The sequence below is a fragment of the Takifugu rubripes genome, chromosome 6 (assembly GCF_901000725.2).
Source record: "Takifugu rubripes chromosome 6, fTakRub1.2, whole genome shotgun sequence".
In the NCBI taxonomy this organism is placed as follows: domain Eukaryota; kingdom Metazoa; phylum Chordata; class Actinopteri; order Tetraodontiformes; family Tetraodontidae; genus Takifugu; species Takifugu rubripes.
This window is the reverse complement of record NC_042290.1, coordinates 1,649,107-1,666,889: the sequence shown is the minus strand read 5'-3', so window position 1 is coordinate 1,666,889 and position 17,783 is coordinate 1,649,107. Positions and strand designations below refer to the sequence as shown.

Genomic DNA, 17,783 nt, shown 5'->3' with positions numbered 1-17,783 from the left:
ACGTTACAATACAGGCTGGGAGATGTTTCCGGTCTACCGCTGGGGGTGCTGTCCCGTGGACGGCTCTGTGCCTTGGTGTGGAGCCTCCGGTCTGTCAGGGTCTCTGTATAAACATACAAGTGAAAAGAGTGGCTGTTGTTTCTGACCTGTCTGTTTGTCTCTTGTCAGTGACTCGTCTCTTACGGTAATAAAAACATCTACCGGTACTGAATGTTTTTGATCTAATTTTTCATATTACTATGTGGGATACCTGCGGCTTAAAATCCGGTTCGGCTTGTATAAGCACAAAATTGATTTTCTTTCTAAAATTAGATTATGCGGCTTTTAATCAGGTGTGCTCTGTAGTCTGGAAATTACAGTATGTCTCTCGGCTGGTCTGGGAATGCCTGGGGATCCCCCCGCGACCCGACCCCGGATAAGCGGCGGAAGAGGATGATGATGATGATGATGATGTTGATGAAAACACCACTGATAATTTAAGAAATGTAAAGGCTCATTTAGATTAACTAGGTTAGATTTGAGGCCTTTTTTAAGAAGCCTCGACTCTCTGTGGGCCTCAGACTCTCTGGCAGGCAACTGTGGGTTTTTGTCCAAATGTGTAATAATTAATAGGCAGGAAGCAAAGGACCTCAGGGTCTACGGGGGTTCGTACTATAAATATAGGTCAGAGCAATAAGACCCAAGACTTTTAAGACACTTAAAAATTGGTAAAAGAACCTTAAACTCTGCACAAGGAACAACAAAGAGTTTAAAATGGGTGTGATGGGCTGCTGCCTTCTGGTCGTCATCAAGGCACGTGCTGCTGCAACACACCTGGGTGTTGGTACACCTGAGTCTACCGGCATTGTGCTCAGCTTTATTGTCTTGATTGTGTTGAAGATGGAGCTGTAATCCCAAAGTAGAAGCCAAGCATCAGGACTGTGAGAGCCACAGGTCTGAAATCATTCACTGTGGGTACAGATGACTTCAAGGCCTGTGGGACTGTAAGAGAGAGGAGCTGAAGATGTCGGTGTACACCGCTGCCAGCTGTTCTGAACAGGCCTGAACAGCAATCAAGGCATTTTCTGACTACTGTTTTAACAGCATTACATCATTTTTAGCTACTAACAAAGATGTTAATAATTCAGGATGTTTATTTCCGGATTACATGAATGCAGGAGCAGTGCTTTGTTAAATACATCTGTCATCTTCCTTGTGTTCAGTCATGACAGCTGAGCTGGAAAGTCTTCTTCCAGCACTGAGCTCTGCTGCTGACCAGACCTAAAGGATGTCCAAAGTGCCGGACACCAGGGCAGGACAGTGGCGGACGTCAGCCTGTCAGTAGCCAGGGACATCCTGAAAGGCCCTGAGCCATGATGTGTTCTCCATTATAGTTTCCCTCATGTTCTGGTGGTTGGTTGAGTCCATTTGAAAAAATAAAACTCATCAGTGAGGTAAGTTCACGGGCTGAAATAAATGTAAAATGAAAAACTCCAAAACTCCAGGGTCAAGAGAAGAAATCCAAATAGCTATGACAGTGGTTCTCATGGAGGGAAGAGAGAGAAAACAGGAGATGAACGCATTGACCCTCAATAGAGAAAACACACAGAGACCTAACAGGAGATGCTGCTCTGGGGCTGGCTCACACTAATGTGGAATTATCTTGCCCTGAGGGGGCAGCTTGGGGGCAGTCCTTTAAGGAGAGCTGACTGTTGCAGCTGGTTCAGGTGTTCCACCAATCACCTGCCCAGGTGAGCCTAATGGGGACAAAAGGAGAGGGACAACACCGGAACCACAGAAGACCAGGACCACGACATGAACTTCAGTGGTCTGAGGGCTGTAGCCTGGAACCTGCTGTCAGTCTTTACCTCAACGCAGCAGACTCCAGGTCCCACTAGACAGTGACTGAATTATTGTTCTAATTTCTAAGCATCTTTTTGCTCATTGTAACAGATTTCACATGCTTTACCTCTACTAACTAAGGTTTCTTTCTCTTCCTGCCACTGTAGCTTGTTGGAGGGGGTGTGTGTGGGTTCCTTCAAAGCTCCTAGAGACAGATTTGGTTGTATCAGACACTAGATCATTGCTCTGATTGCGAAACTCCCCGAGAATCCTTCTCAGTTGTGCTACTATAGCTAAAATATCACCATAGCCAAAATATTATTATCATTTATGAGTGATGTTGATGATTTTGTGGTGCATTTTCATTTATTTTGCTTCAAAACGTACATCTTTTATTGTGAAGGTTGGTTCCAGTTCTTGACTTCCTTATTTAGTTTTCATTGCACAATATGCAGATGGTTCGATGCCATAACACAGTGAAATAGGAAATACACCAAAAAGGGGATTATTCATTACATAACGTGAACAAGGCTCTTTTAAACGCTACACAGTCCTTATTTTCAGTCAGAACTCTTGTTTCATTTCCCTGTTATTCCCTGTTTCATGCTTTAGTGGTGTCCTTTTAAAATATATTATTTATGGAATAAATATAATTATGAACTAAATTATGGAACTGCAGCTAGGTTAGGACAGAGGTGCCTGGGGAAAAGGGCTGAAGGCAACACAAAAAAGTCCATTAGATCGACCTTGATAATTATTGCATCGTCAATGTTAACAAGAGCTCAAGCTGCAGCTCAGACCTTCATTTACAGATGAATTAATTGTATAATGTAAATGACATTATTTAGGTGGACTCCAGATCACCAAGAGAGCTAAGAGGAGAGCATCAAAGTGACAGTAGGAAACAGCTTTGTGCTCACACACACACACACACACACACACACACACACACACACACACACACGCACACACACACACACACACACGCACACACACAGTGTCATGAATAGCTCCTCAGAGAGATTGAGGGGGGGCAGAACTGAACTGGATTGGAGGACTGGGTGTGTGTTTGATTGCTACCAACAGACCACACACACACGCACACACGCACACACGCACACACGCACACACACACACACACACACACACACACACACACACACACACACACACACACACACACACACACACACAGCGTTGGGATGCTGACTGTTGCCACATTGTCCAAACTCTTAATGAAGATTAATGCGAAGCTCCTGTCTCAACCTTCCTCCCTCATGCTGGTTCAGGCAGCCAGCTCAGTTCGGCTGCATCACACTCAACTGTCCAACAGGGGGCAGCACCGAGGAGGCAGGTTTGGGATTTTTCTGCATGTTTTTTCAACATGATCTGAATAAATAAAAACACCTGGCAGTGTGCATTTACAGAACATATCCCCTGATAGGAAATCCAGTTTATGTATCCGATAAGTCATGTGTGAGCATCACCCAGAGGTGGAAAACAACTGGGAATAAACTAGAATGCTGAACAATGAGATATGAGACAAACTGAACTTTTTTATAAAAAACAACTTCAACCAAAGGCATACGTGTAAAACAGGAAAACAGAAAAAGAGCAGCTCCTCCTGTTGCCTATAGTTGGGCTAAATTGTGTATTTGCAAACTATTTATGACCACAAAATTTGCTGCAGAATCTTTTCTCAGCATTAAAATGAACCGAACGGTGGAGATCAGCTTGGGTCATAAATTGGATCCTTGGATCACAACACCAGGAAGAAATATTATTTCAAATACAAATGATCTGATATGTATTCAGCTCAAGACTTGCGGGCACCTGCCCCAGAATTAGCATTCACACTCACAACTGTGGGGCTGCGTGTGTTTGGAGCGGAGGAAGTTTTGATCAAAGGAAATGAGTGTTTATAAGGTTGTTGTCAGGTCTCTGACCTCAACAGCCGAACGGACGGATGCAGAAATGAGTCCAAACACCTGGAAAACACTGCAAGAATGTTTTCCACCTCTTCCTCCGTTACTGCTGCTGCTACTACTACTGTTGCTGTTGCTGCTACTGCTGCTGCTGCTGCTGCTGCTGCTACTGCTACTGCTGTTGCTGCTGCTGCTGCTACTACTGTTGCTGCTGCTACTACTACTGCTGCCACTACTGCTGCTGCTGCTGCTGCTGCTGCTGTTGCTGCTGCTGCTGCCACTACTGATGCTGCTGCTGCTACTACTGCTGCTGCTGTTGCTACTTCTGCTGCTGCTGCTACTACTACTGCTGCTACTGTTGCAACTACTGATGCTGCTGCTGCTACTACTGCTGCTGTTGCTACTTCTGCTGCTGCTGCTACTACTACTGCTGCTACTGTTGCAACTACTGATGCTGTTGCTGCTACTTCTGCTGCTGCTGTTACTGCTGCTACAGCTGCTACTACTACTGCTGCTGATACTGCTGCAACTACTGATGCTGCTGCTGCTACTACTGTTGCTGCTAGTACTGTTGCTGCTGATATTACTGCTGCTGCTGTTGCTACTTCTGCTGCTGCTACTGCTACAGCTGCTGCTACTACTACTACTGCTGCTACTGCTGCAACTACTGATGCTGCTGCTGCTACTACTACTACTGCTGCTACTGTTGCAACTACTGATGCTGCTGCTATTTCTGCTGCTGCTGCTACAGCTGCTGTTGCTGCTACTTCTGCTGCTGCTGTTACAGCTGCTGCAACTACTACTACTGCTGCTACTGTTGCAACTACTGATGCTGCTGCTGTTGCTGCTACTACTGCTACTACTACAGCTTCCCCTAGAAGCCTGATGCCTGTAGCTGATTCCAGTTGCCTGGGAAACAGCAGAACATCTCTGTTTCACCTTGATTTTCCATTATTTCCTGTCCTTTGGGCTTCCCAGTGCTGCACAGCCCTACTGGTTCTGCAGGTGTTGTGATTGTACGCCCATGAGTGTAGATGCACACTCACTAAAAGGGTGCCCTCATTGTCTGTGATGATGCTAGATAGAGCCCCAAACTCTGACTTAGAGGGACCTGCAACTTGGAGGAGCAACATCCCTCATTTGATCGGCATCTTGTTAGAGACACTGCATCATTTCATACTTCTGTCCATTGAATTCATGGAGATGCTGATTTGTGTTGGAAACCAAACACAGTCCCAGTTAAATAAATGGTTTTCTAACCATGATTTCATATTGAATGAGTGGCTACAGGACTCTTCTGATTTTTTTTCTTCTGGGAGGACTGTCTGAGGTCCACATGCACACTCTTACTGAGTTGTAGCGGCTTTAAAGAACTAGCTCACATTAACTAACCACAACCAGAACCTGTTCTGTGAAGTTCTCTGGACAAATGCTGCTCTGACAGTAACATGCTCTTTAGCTTGTGATGCTCACATATGTGACATGATGTACAAAAGTAGTCCAAACCAGCAGGAGGTGGACACTAACGGGAACTTGGGAGGCCGTCAATGGGGGTGGACAGACATGAGACCTCTGTCCTTAGAGGTGTGAAACAGCTGCTGCATCAGGCAACAGTGACCCTGCTCCAACACTGCTGGATCCAACAGACCACTGGACACACCTGCAGAGGGTCAGCTCTTCACATCAGCCCAAGCAGCACCATCAACTCTTCCTCCATCCTCCTCATGTAATAACGACTTCATTAATGACATGCAGGACAAAAGAAATACTAACTGAAAGTTCCGGAACCGAAGATCTCACGTTTCCCATGGGACCCTTTTGGAAACTGGACAGAGATGCTCTTGTGGCAAGGGGGAAGGGATTCTGCTTGACTGGTCCACCACTGCATAGGAGAGAAGCCCTACTGGCGTAATGGCTGAACCAGCAGAAGCTGTGCCCTTATCTGTTTAAACCAGCAGGAGAAGCTTCATGTTTGGAGACACCAGGAGTGGGTTTGAAATGTGCAGAGATTGTCAGAAAAGTAAAGGAACTTAACTAAATCCAAAAACTGCTAATCAGCCTTATTCATTGAGCCTCAAATGTACCTCAATGTTCGTGTGCACGTGTGCGCGCGCACACGCAGCCTTGAACCTCTCCAGCAGAGGTCAGTGTAACGTCTCAAGGTTGAGTAATTTACCCATTCATGGCTTGTGTTGGGGAGAAAGTGATCAGTTTTCTTCCCGTGCTGTTGCCATCAGAGGAATGAGACGGAAGCTTCAGTTTACTTGCTGCAAGGGAAACCACACGTCTGCAGTGTGGGCTACAAGTGTGGGCCCTGGTGAGGTTTATTCTTATACTAGCACACAAACATGTAAGATTACAATAAGCGGAAGTGTAAGCGTCATATGATAAAGCGTAAGCATCACATGATAAAATAAAGCATGATATACAAAAGGAACATATAAGAAAATGGGGGATGGAGTGTCACAGGATGTTCAGGTTGTCCCCTGCTATCCCGAGGTGATCAAAACATCAGCTAAAGTAGGTCAGGGTTCTGGTCAGGAAGGATAATAAGTAGTTACAGCATTGTTATATGAACAGTTTGAACCTAACAGCTTGTCACATGTGCTATTACCTGCTCAGTCAGTGGGTTTAATTTTAAATGTTAGAAAGGTTGAATTGTTGGTTTCACATTTTTATCATTAAACATCTGCATGATGACTGTGAGGCCTTCAGATTCACAATGATATTAATGATCACCTCTTTCATGCAGTAAGTAGAGTTTTAAATACTAATATTAAACAACCTTTATTATAAAAATATGATAATTATTAGTAGTTAAGTAGAAATGTTAGTTTGACTGCTAGAGTTTATCATCGACATCTCTGAGGTGATGCTAGAGCTGAGTGTAAAAACCTTGAAAATAAACAAAACCAATCAAACCTAGATTTGATTATGGATCAATCTCTTCATTTAACAGCAACGACACAGTTTACACTCCCGTCATGTCAGTGTCTCATCATACCAGCCCCTCTCAGACTGGGACAGATGCTTTATCATCTCTCCCCTCCTACATCTTAATTGATCGACATGTCCTCACTCCTCCAGATGATTAATTGGGATCCCTGCCTGTGCCTCAGGGCTGGGATGAGGCTGGGAGAGAAGAGGAAAGTGAGTAAGGGTGTTCTGATGAGGAGTGAGGGATTGAAGACGTGGAGCAGTAAATCCTGTAGCTGCATCATGAGGGTGATTACAGCTTGGTATGATAAAATGTCTGAGAATTGAAGGAGATGGCAGTGCACGTTTTCAGACTTTACTGCTGTAAGATGATGCCATGGAGGAGGAGGAGAGGGATCGGTAGGAAGATCTACCTAATACAAGTGATGGACATCTGATGGATTGGCTCTAGTCTACACCAACCTGACTCCTATGGTTTCTTAGTCTACAAGCGGTAAAAAGATGTTTGAATAAATAAAATGATTTGATTTATTTATTCAATTTTCACAAATAAAGAAAAATCTAACAAAGTAAAATTAAATATTCAATAAAAAAGGGCAGGGAGAAGGGAAATCTTTTTTTACGGTCCTACCCCTTATTGTTGTGGACATTCTGGAGGTTGTGGAAGTTACACACAGGAGACTCAGGTTGAGACTTGTGTTGAAATGAGGGGAAGTGACAACAACACCGCAACAGGTCATCATGCAGCACCAGCACCAGTTCTGGTGAGGCAGTCATACCCAGAGGTTCATCAGGCAGATGGAAGGTTCCTGGCTAGCATCATCCATGGATGGAGCCAGTCTGTCTTTAGCTAGCTAGCCCAAACAGAAGATGCTAACCTTGGACCCAACAGAATCATCTAGCCTGTTTGTCTTTTCAGTATTACTTTGTCTCTGGGCAGAATGAAAACCAAGATCTGGTCACTGAGAGCTCAGAAGCTGCTTCAGGACACTAAAGAAGAGTTTGAGCTATATTCTCTCTTCTCTGACACACTGAAGAGACTACGTCTCTCAGCTGGCCTCGGAACGCCTTGGAATAATCCCCGAAGAGCTGGAGGAAGTGTTTGGGGAGGGGGAAGTCTGCTGGAAGTCTGTGTTTTCTGTTTTTCTCTCCCAACTGTATGTGTCCGTCAATTTTTGCATTTGAAGTCAATTCTAGTCTTAATGTAGCATTTGAGGGAACTTAAACACTTTAGCGAACCAGCCCGTCACTATGATTTGTCTAACTTTGATTGGAAAAGAATTGTCCTGATCTCTGATGTAAAACCTTGGACATACTTGAAGGATGGTCTTATGGAGATGGTAAACAGACAGCGAAACAGGGTAAGAGGGTAGATGTGCCCTCTGATTGGCTTCTTTACAGACAATTAAGAAACAAACGCTCGTCTTTCAAATCCGAATATTGTTTGGGAGTCTAGTTTTTTGTAAATCCTGTATATAAAGGGAGTGATGCAGCCATTTTATAGACCAACACCCAATTTATTGGCACTAGCTAAAAATCTTACATCTCTTATGATTGAGCAGGTAAAGCAGTGCTTAAATCGCTGCTGCAACAAAGGTAGCACATGCCATTTCTGTGGCACAAGAAACAACATTGTGCATCACTTTTATTGATTTTTCAAAGGCCTTTGATCCTGTTGACCAGAACATTGTGTTCCAACTTCTGGTTGAGGGACTCACTTGTAGAAGGATGCTAAATAGACAGATTTTAGAGTTTGGGACAGAATTTTAAAACCTATCCAAAAATAAACATATTTTGTTACTATTACAAGTTGTGATAAATAATGTAACTTTCTATTGCAAAGAACCAAGTGTGCCTATTTTATTCACCCAGATAATGGAGGACTAAAGGGCAATGGTTTGAGATAATCTGGGATCACATCTGTGGTTGTTAGTTTATTACCCAACAGTTTAGATTTCTGCTTATCAGTCTGATAAAGCAGAAAGTTCAAATCAACAAACCTGCATTTGCATAAATCTCCATGAACAGCACCTATAAACAGTTGCAGAAAGTTTGGGGTCTATAAGAAACATCTTAGCAGCTGCAGGGAAACATTCTTTTACTATGAAGATTCCAGTGTTTCTGCTTCTTTTGGCTTTGGCCAACGCTAAAGTCTTCCAGCGCTGTGAATGGGCTCGAGTGCTGAAGGCACGCGGGATGGACGGCTATCGTGGAATTAGCCTGGCTGACTGTGAGTTTGTTGGCCAATACTGTTTAATGCTGTTTAACGTTACATTTAAAATTCTACATCTTGTGTTATTCTTTGTTTTTACTGTTTACTTTACAGTTTTACTGTTAAATTTTTGTTCCTCAACAAGTGTGAATATCAATGACTGACCAACATACAGCCCTCAGCTCCTTCACTTTAAAATGACTTTAAATGTGAGACACAACTTCCTTTATGCTGGCTGCAAGTGGGTCATTTTGCCAGCTTTAACTTCTAATATGATTTCTTCATCCTCTTTTTTTCCAACTCACCCTTTTAATTGTGTTTCTATATTAAATAATCATTGTTGAAGTGAAGTTGTCTCATTTTAAGACATTTGCTTCATCACTTTCACTCTCCCTTAGTCAAAGAAAGTTCTGCCAAAGAGCAAAAAGCTCTTCTCCTGGTCCACTCAAGAACCAAAGAACCCCAGAAAGCTCATGTTTTTGACCAGTATTCATTTTTCTTTTTTTTAATGAATTAACCACTTTATCTGAAGTGGCATCATCTGACAGTAAATATAAATCCTGAAAATTCCCTGATTGGGAAATGTAGATAGTAAAAATAATAATATGTACTAATACCACTACTAATACTACCTGTGCTACTACTAGTGCCACTAATAAAAATGTTATTGAAATAAAATCAAATATCATTGCTTTTATTTCTGACCATTTCCACAGGGGAGCATTGACCAAATGAACAGCGCACAGAGAAATGGTCAAACAAATGCTCAGGCTAAAGGTCCAAACTTGAACCAGACCCACTGATTTACAGCCTTAAAATACTCTTAGACACTTTTAATATAGAACACTAATCTTGACAATCCTCTGAGGGTAATAAAAGGCTCCATTTGTATTCATCAATGCTGTCTAGTTTGTACAAAAAATGGTACACCCGTCATTCATAACAACCTGGTTGGTGAATGGTTCAAACAAAAAGTCCCTAATAGAACTGTCGAACACAATGGACGATACTGCATGCCGTAGGTATACTTACCCTAAAATGTGGGTCTACTGTTTCTTTCTCTGCAGGGGTCTGTCTGTCCAAGTGGGAGTCACAATACAACACCAATGCGATCAACCACAACACCGATGGTTCCACTGACTATGGCATCTTTCAGATCAATAGCCGCTGGTGGTGCAACGATGATCGCATCCCGACGCGCAATGCATGCAACATCAAGTGTAGTGGTCAGTCTTGACTTAACGTAACACACACAAACTCTTCCAACACACCTACAGGCATCAATGGCTTTTGTTAATCAATAGGACATTATTAGGGAGGACTTCTTGCCAACTTTCCCATCACTACTCTCGCCTGGGGTCCAATAATCTTATTACACTGTTTATCTGTGCCTCACCGCCACAGTCTACAGCAATTATAATGGAATGCTATTTGTTCTTAACAAGTGTGTTAGAATGGTAACAAAGAGAGGACAGGTGGTCAGGACTGAAGGAGATAGACTGCACGATGGGAACATTACAGGTATCAAGAACATAGCTACTGAAAGGAAGGAACCAGTGCCCATGTAATAAAAACCTTTGACTTGCCTGTCATTAGATATGATACTGGTAAAATAAAATGGCAAAAGGTGGAGATACAGGTCACTGTTATAAGAACAAGCAGTTTCCTCTCAATTCATTGGGGATTCCACCCCAAGTACAGCACCTTTCGGCAACAAGGAAATGGTAAGAGGGAGGACCGAAGACTCACGAGTATCACAGCCAATATTCAGGATCCAACAGAAAAGATCAATAAGTGCATCAAAAAGATGATGAATTCCTTAATGCCTGGTGATACTTCTGTTTAGCCTCTTGGCAACGTGAAGACATTTCCTACCTAGATAAGGTTCACGATGGATGCTTCTGCATACCACCGTCCTGAGTTTAGGTCCCAACAAGCAAAGAGGGGCAACATGCACTGCTTATATTTACACCCATTTTCAGTTTAATTAGAAAACTTTAGCAAACAGCTCACTCAAAAAGACATTGCTCACATAAAAAAACAGTCATGTAGCCAGACAGACAGACAGACGGACGTATGGACCGACAGAGGGATGGATGGATGGATGGATGGATGGATGGATGGATGGATAGATAGATAGATAGATAGATAGATAGATAGATAGATAGATAGATAGATAGATAGATAGATAGATAGATAGATAGATAGATAGATAGATAGATAGATAGATAGATAGATAGATAGATAGATAGATAGATAGATATCTCAGGAGACCTAACAGACTTTTAGTACCCTTGTGTCAAAGTTTCTGTCATAAACTCTGCTTTTGTGCCTTGACAGCACTTCAGACTGATGATGTCACCGTGGCGATCAATTGTGCAAAACGTGTTGTCAGTGACCCTCAAGGCATCCGGGCCTGGTAAAATCTGATCTTGTGGCTGATGCAGAGATAAATTCATTACACAAACTATGACATTTTGGAGGGATGATTTATATCTGTCTTGTTGACTGCAGGGTTGCCTGGAATCGACACTGCCAAAACCGTGATCTGAGTGCCTACATTGCAGGATGTGGTCTTTGATCAGTGCAGGAGAACTCAACTGGTGCCAGCACAGTAACCTTCTCCTGTCTTCTCCTGAAGTGGTTTAAACCTGTTTTGCCCAGGAAATCCCTGCACACCTAATAAACATCCCATTAAAGATGTTACAGTTAAAATCATCTCCTTTGATTTCAACACTTTTAGCATGCTCAAGGGTACTGCGACTACGACCAGAACACCTCCCAAGTTTTGGCTACAAGAGATTTTCAGTTAGGATTCAATCAAAAACACAAGATGGGACCTGGAAATGCAGAAAGGAGACAGAACACGGGGTAAAAAGTTTATTTACACAGAAGAGCAAAAAGGTGCAGGTGTGACTCAAATGAGCTGTGAAGACCAGCGAGCCAAAGAAGCAAAAACGAAAATGGTGTTCTTCCATGGGGAGATGTGGTGACCTTGGCAGGAAAGGAAGAAAAAACAAGCAGGAGTTAATTGAAATGAACAGTAACATTTTCAGTCTAATGAAACCGCTGGTAGAGATGGAAACGATCTGATGCTGGTGAGCCGTTGTCAGCTGCTCAAAGGACCTGATCAGCTGTAGGTGTGGTGGTTGCCAGTGTGGCTCAAGAACATGGGGGGCTTGGAAGCAGGAACACATCTGACTAGGAAAGTGGCTTCAGGGTCACATGGAAGGTGGTATGCATCTTGAGAGAAGAGGGCAACTTAAGGGGGGGGGGGGGGGGGGGGGGTCCAATCCACTTCATCTCTAAGGGCCTAATGAAGCCCTGAGCCAATTTTTGTGAGTCCACTTGTAGAGGAAGGGCCTTTGCGGACAGCCACACCCTTTGGTCTGGCAGATAAAATGGGGCTGGGGTTGAACAAAAAGAGAGGCTCAAGCACGCCCCCTAGGGAAAGCACAGAAAAAACACATGAAAACAAATGCCAAAAGCAACCCACCAAACACAGGACCATAACATTTTCAACAAAGAACCCAGCCCCCTACAGACTGAGCTTTCACCCCAAAATAATATATATTTTCATATTTATCACATGGATAATGCCTACATTTGCAAAAGGCCCCCGTCATGGAAAAACTGTTGGTTAAATTTTCTGGTTTAAAAATTTCAAACATCTTTGAGAAATGAACCAAAGTCCATTTAGGTTCAGTCTCAGCAACTTAAAGTTAGAAATCTGTGAGAACCTTCGCAGAAATGGCCACTAATTAATCAGGAAATATATCTATTGTAAAAGAGGAACATGCTCTTAAAGGATGAAATAATAAATAATAAATAAAGCTATATGGTCTATTATGTAGAGTAAATGTTTATTTGAGGCATAAACTTTGTATATATTTCAAAGATCCACTGCAAAGTAAAACACTGTTGGACAATCCTTCACAAAGAAATATGAGCAAACAGGTGACGGCAGCAGTGAACCACGATTAGCTGCTTGCAGCCTGATCACCACTCACACCATTGTTAAAGGTCGCTCTGCACCTTCTGTGTTCTTCTGTGTGCATGTCTGAGTGCATCACTTCTTTCTGCCCTGATGCCCCATCACTCTGGGTAAATCTGGACTCATGAGACCACATGAGCTTCTTCCATTGCTCCGGAGCAAACTGAATCCTTTCCCCCCATCTGCCTCCCTGATTAGTGGGTTTCTGAAGGCTCACAGCTGTTCAGACCCATCACTTCTTTCACTTCTGTGTGTGCAAATCTTCTTACTCAATCGGGATTTGTTTTCCTCTCCTCTCCCTTTCCTCTAAGATGGGGGTCCTCATTATTCTTCCAGTTTCCAAAAAATGTTGGCTGGTTCTGGACCCAGTGTTGGTAGTTTCTTTAATCTCCTTAGATGTTTCCTCTCCTGGATGAAGGACAATAATTTGCTCCTTCACAAACTGATTAGCTTCTCTGGGACCACAAAATGAGTCTTTGACACGGTTGTTTAAGAAATGAGAAGCCGCTCGTTGCATCAGTTGGGCTTAAATAACTTGATGCCAGTTGAAAGATCATCAAACCATCAGTAATTATCCAACAGGAGCTTCTGGCCTGCTCGCTTTTTTATTGGCCAGGCAGCAGTTAAACAGCTTAAATTCAGTTAACGTCTCCTACAGCTGTGTTCAAGAAATCACATCTTTTTGTCCTGTTATTTTTCCAGTCCTGCAAACAGGAAGTTGCTGCTTAGCTGAGCAGTCCGGGGGCCTTTCTGCACGATCCATAGTGTAAATTTAAGAATCGCTCTTTGTATTGAGTGTAATCAGGCTCCTGCTTTTAAATCAAAATTTGGTCCAATGGTGCAGCAGCACGTTTAACTTTGCTGTCTCAACATTCTCTGCCCTCATTTTGGGTTTTTGACCCCTCATTTTAGCTTCATTCCTTGTGTAATTTTTAGCACATTTCTTGATCTATGTTAGGTCTAATCCCTTTTATTTCTGCACCACATCTCCAATAGAACATTCTGATTACTTATTACATTCAGGAAATTGTCTGTGTTTTTAAAGAATTATAACATCATATTATACATAACATTTATATAGATATTTTATTTATATCATTTTTATATAAACTTTTGTTTCTTTCTCTACAAACTGCACACTCCAGTTAAATCTGCATATGTATATGGACAAGACTCTAAATTTAATTTTTAAAACATACATATTAATAATAAAATACTGTCTGTATCCTTTGGCCTGTGTGGACATTTGGGATGTTGCCAGCATCTGCAGAGTTCATCATGTTTCTGTTTTTATGCTCTGAACAGACCAAGAGATTGTTGTGACTTTGATATTGATGTGGACACTGAAAATGACCGAGTACCTTTGTCAACAACAGTTTACCACTGTTACTCCCCTCCCCTGAGAAACTTTAGTGGGATTGGCTGAGTTCTAGCTTGTGTATTGTCTGGTGATTCCTTGTAGACATCTGCTCACTTGTGCTCTCTCTTCTGTCTGAAGCTCTGCCGGCGTCACCCGTCCATGCGTCCTGCATCGACCTCTTTCCAAGTCACCATCATTTGGTTCTGAAGTCTTTTGTAAAGCCCCCTGTCTCCAGTAAAGAGTTGAACGAGTCTGCTTCCATCTCCCTGTCTGGATTTTGGAGTTCAGTTTGTATCTGCTAGTCAGCAGCGTAACATGTTTCTTTTAACAGAGGGGACCAATAAATTCAAAGCCAAGGTAGAGCTCTATTAGTATTGTCCCTGAAGGGTTTGGAAGACATCTACATTTATCTGCACTAGCCAATTTCTTCAAACAAAACAGCAAAAAATATTTCAGATGTGTGCACATCATGGACAAAGCAATAAATAAGTCGCAATATTTTATTTTATAACTATATTTTGGTAATCTACTGACAATGCAGCTGTGAGCTAATGGTTTAATCTAAAGAATAATATTAACACCAAGATGATCGCCTGCTCTGCATCTACATCCGGACCTCTGCCATGTTGTGGCTTTTCTCACATTTTATATTGCATAAATCTACAAGGAGAACAACACTATTAAGCTCCAGTCAGACCAAAGAAAAGGATCAATCAGAGACATTCAGCAAGGTCAGGATTTCACTATCACAAATCCATTTCTTAAATGCTTCAGAAGCATTCAGACAAATGCAATAAGAGAAAGTTGGATATCATTCAATCACCGTTGAACCTTAAATGCTACATTTGGATCCTATGCGTTGCAACCAAATAAAGGTGCATTTGCAGAAACATGTGTACCCTGAGAGAAATCTACAAAGAAATATAATGAAAGCATTGTTCACGCGCACAAACAATGTACACACTACAAAACAATATGCAAACTTTAATTGAATCTGAGTGTTCAGAATATTCCTCAAGGACAAAATAAGAAAGCACCAGAAAGTCAGTCTTATCATCTGTAAAATAAACAGCTGGACATGAAAATGGAGGAAAAGCCATTGAAAGCCTGATAATCAAATGCTGGGCAGATTCTCCTTCAGTGAGAAAATGGCTCAGATTTTGCTCAGGTTGCATAAAGCATACTGTGAACTTGGCAGCTGACTTGTGTCCGTAATGTTGCTGAGTAATATTTGGGAGTTCAAACTACAGGATGCAAAGGAGCGTGTGAGTTTTTCTGTGGGATGCAGGGGTGTATGCTACCTCTCAAGGGTCTCGTGAGATTACTTACTGACTAAAAGGGCATGAGTGAGCTTGGTGTCTTCAGTGTTTTACTAGCCACTGATACCTCTTCTATGTGAGAATACTAAACCTCTGTGTGGCTATTATTTCAAACAGAAACATCTGAAATTGCTCTATGAGAACATCAACACACTACGGTACATCAACACAGTATGGTGTTTGGTGCAGCAGACCACAATTTCGGATTTTGTGAGCTGGTTGAGAACTCCATGGTTGAGGACATCATGATTGAGGACATCAAGACACTCAAACAGCTCCTCTGTGGCAGGTCCCCAGTGGTGATAAGTTCCTCACGGCTCTGGATTTTAGAGTGCTATTTTGGCTGACATGCCTCTGCGTCACCTGTACATGTTTCAAATACATGGAGGTCACACTCCTCCGCCTCCCTGGCAAGGTCTTTCAGGGGACCTGGAGAGGAAGGTCAAATAGTTGATCCTCAGATTAGGAGTCAGTCTGTCCTATTCATCAATCTGTCCTTTAAGGACCTGGGTATTTAGGTGGTCTCATGCTCAGGCCTCTTCTTTGTCCAATTATATGGTTCTGTTGGCCACAAACTTTAACTCTCACTAGAACGGGTCTTGGGAGTCTGTAACGAGAAAATCAGCACCTCTAAATCTGAGACCATGATTCTCAGTTGGCCAATGAGAAGCTGACTCAACAGGTTCCGCTCTCAGACTACATTCCTAGCCTCACCTGTGGTCACAAGCTCTGGATAGTGACTAAAAAACAAGATATCCTGACATAAATGTCTCCATCAACAGTCTGCTGGACTGATCATTACAATGTTTTGATATGCAAAGACTGCAAAAGATCTGTGAGCGTGATCAAATAACATATTTTCATACATTTTAAAAATGTTTTCATTCATAAAAGATCTTTTACCCCTAAACAAGACTGTTTATCATCAATCCATCATGTTTGTTTATGAGACTTAGCCTATAAAGCCACAGTAACATTGAATTTTGCAACGTTCCACTGTTACACACAGTTAGAGGGGGAGGATCAACTATATCGACATCCAGCACATTAACAACAATGATAAAAAAAGAGAAACAAAATACAAGAACTATTCCAAATCAAAAATAATACCCAGTCATTGCCAGTGAGCTTTATGGCATGTATATAAGCCTGTCATTACAATGATTCATGAAAAGGGAGCAGATAAGTTATGTGTCAAATGCAAAGGCCTGAAACAAAAAATCAAAAAAGGATGCCCACACCACCCACAACGAACCATCTGAGAGAGTATGGAATTTCTTAGGAGCTTCAGGCGGAACATAATAGCTGTCAACCGTTCTGTATATGCTGGGTGAACGGGGTCCCTCCACCTGAGCAGGACTGATTTTGACCATTTTAAACTTTGTGGTAAACTCTCCATTCATGTTGAATATACAGCTCACACCCACTCACACTGGGTCTTAGTTTCTGTTGTTCTGGCTGGATTCATTTAGTCATCACAATATGCAAGTTTGCTTATTTCCCTGTGTCTGTGTGTGTGTTTGTGTCTTAAGTAGATCTTGTGTCTCTGTAACTGTTAAGCTAAACATCGGTGGCAGACTCAAATGATCATCATTTGTAGTGTTCTGGTGCAGCTTTCACTGTTACACCCTTCCATCTGCATCATTTCTGTGTCACAACTTCAAATTTGAATTAATATTTGTGCTTGTTTGGACTAAAAGACAAGACTTACAAATATTAATGTTATTTAGGGGTATCAGTTTTTTCACTTTCTTCTCAGGGATTCTTCTATAGAAATTCCTGTTTATATGACGTCTTGGTATAATAGGGGAGTTGCTAGTGTGTTTGATGTAGAGGGGGACACAGGAAATCAAGGGGGCTGATGTGTAGATATTACCTACTTGTAAGCAACTCAGAGACTACCTGCTGCCCAAGAGCTGAAGTCATGATGTGCAGCACCAGGGGAGAGTGGCTAAAAGCTGCTCTTGGGGAGGCATCAACTGTTACCCCAAGATAAAAATCCCTGTCTGACCCAGGTTGGTTTTGTCATTACATAGGTCTGTGCTCTCTATTATGGAATGGGTGCTACTCTTTGTGTGGAGAAACTCACCACATTTTTTAATGATATGTACACTTACGTGGAAAGGATTAACTGCATGTGTGCTTCATCTACAGGTGTTACCAACTTCATAGCTGTACGCTGACCTGCTGCCCTCCAACCCCGCTGACCCACCCA

The 17,783-nt window shown here is 42.3% G+C and overlaps 1 protein-coding gene across 1 annotated transcript; it reads left to right on the top strand.

Moving 5' to 3' along the window:
- The first annotated feature begins 8,786 nt into the window (after positions 1-8,786).
- On the top strand, positions 8,787-11,476 carry lyz (lysozyme). Its single transcript, NM_001032742.1, has 4 exons — positions 8,787-8,913; positions 9,963-10,121; positions 11,236-11,314; positions 11,410-11,476. Exons 1-4 carry the CDS (start codon positions 8,787-8,789, stop codon positions 11,474-11,476), a joined length of 432 nt encoding a protein of 143 aa, NP_001027914.1.
- Positions 11,477-17,783: the final 6,307 nt, after the last annotated feature.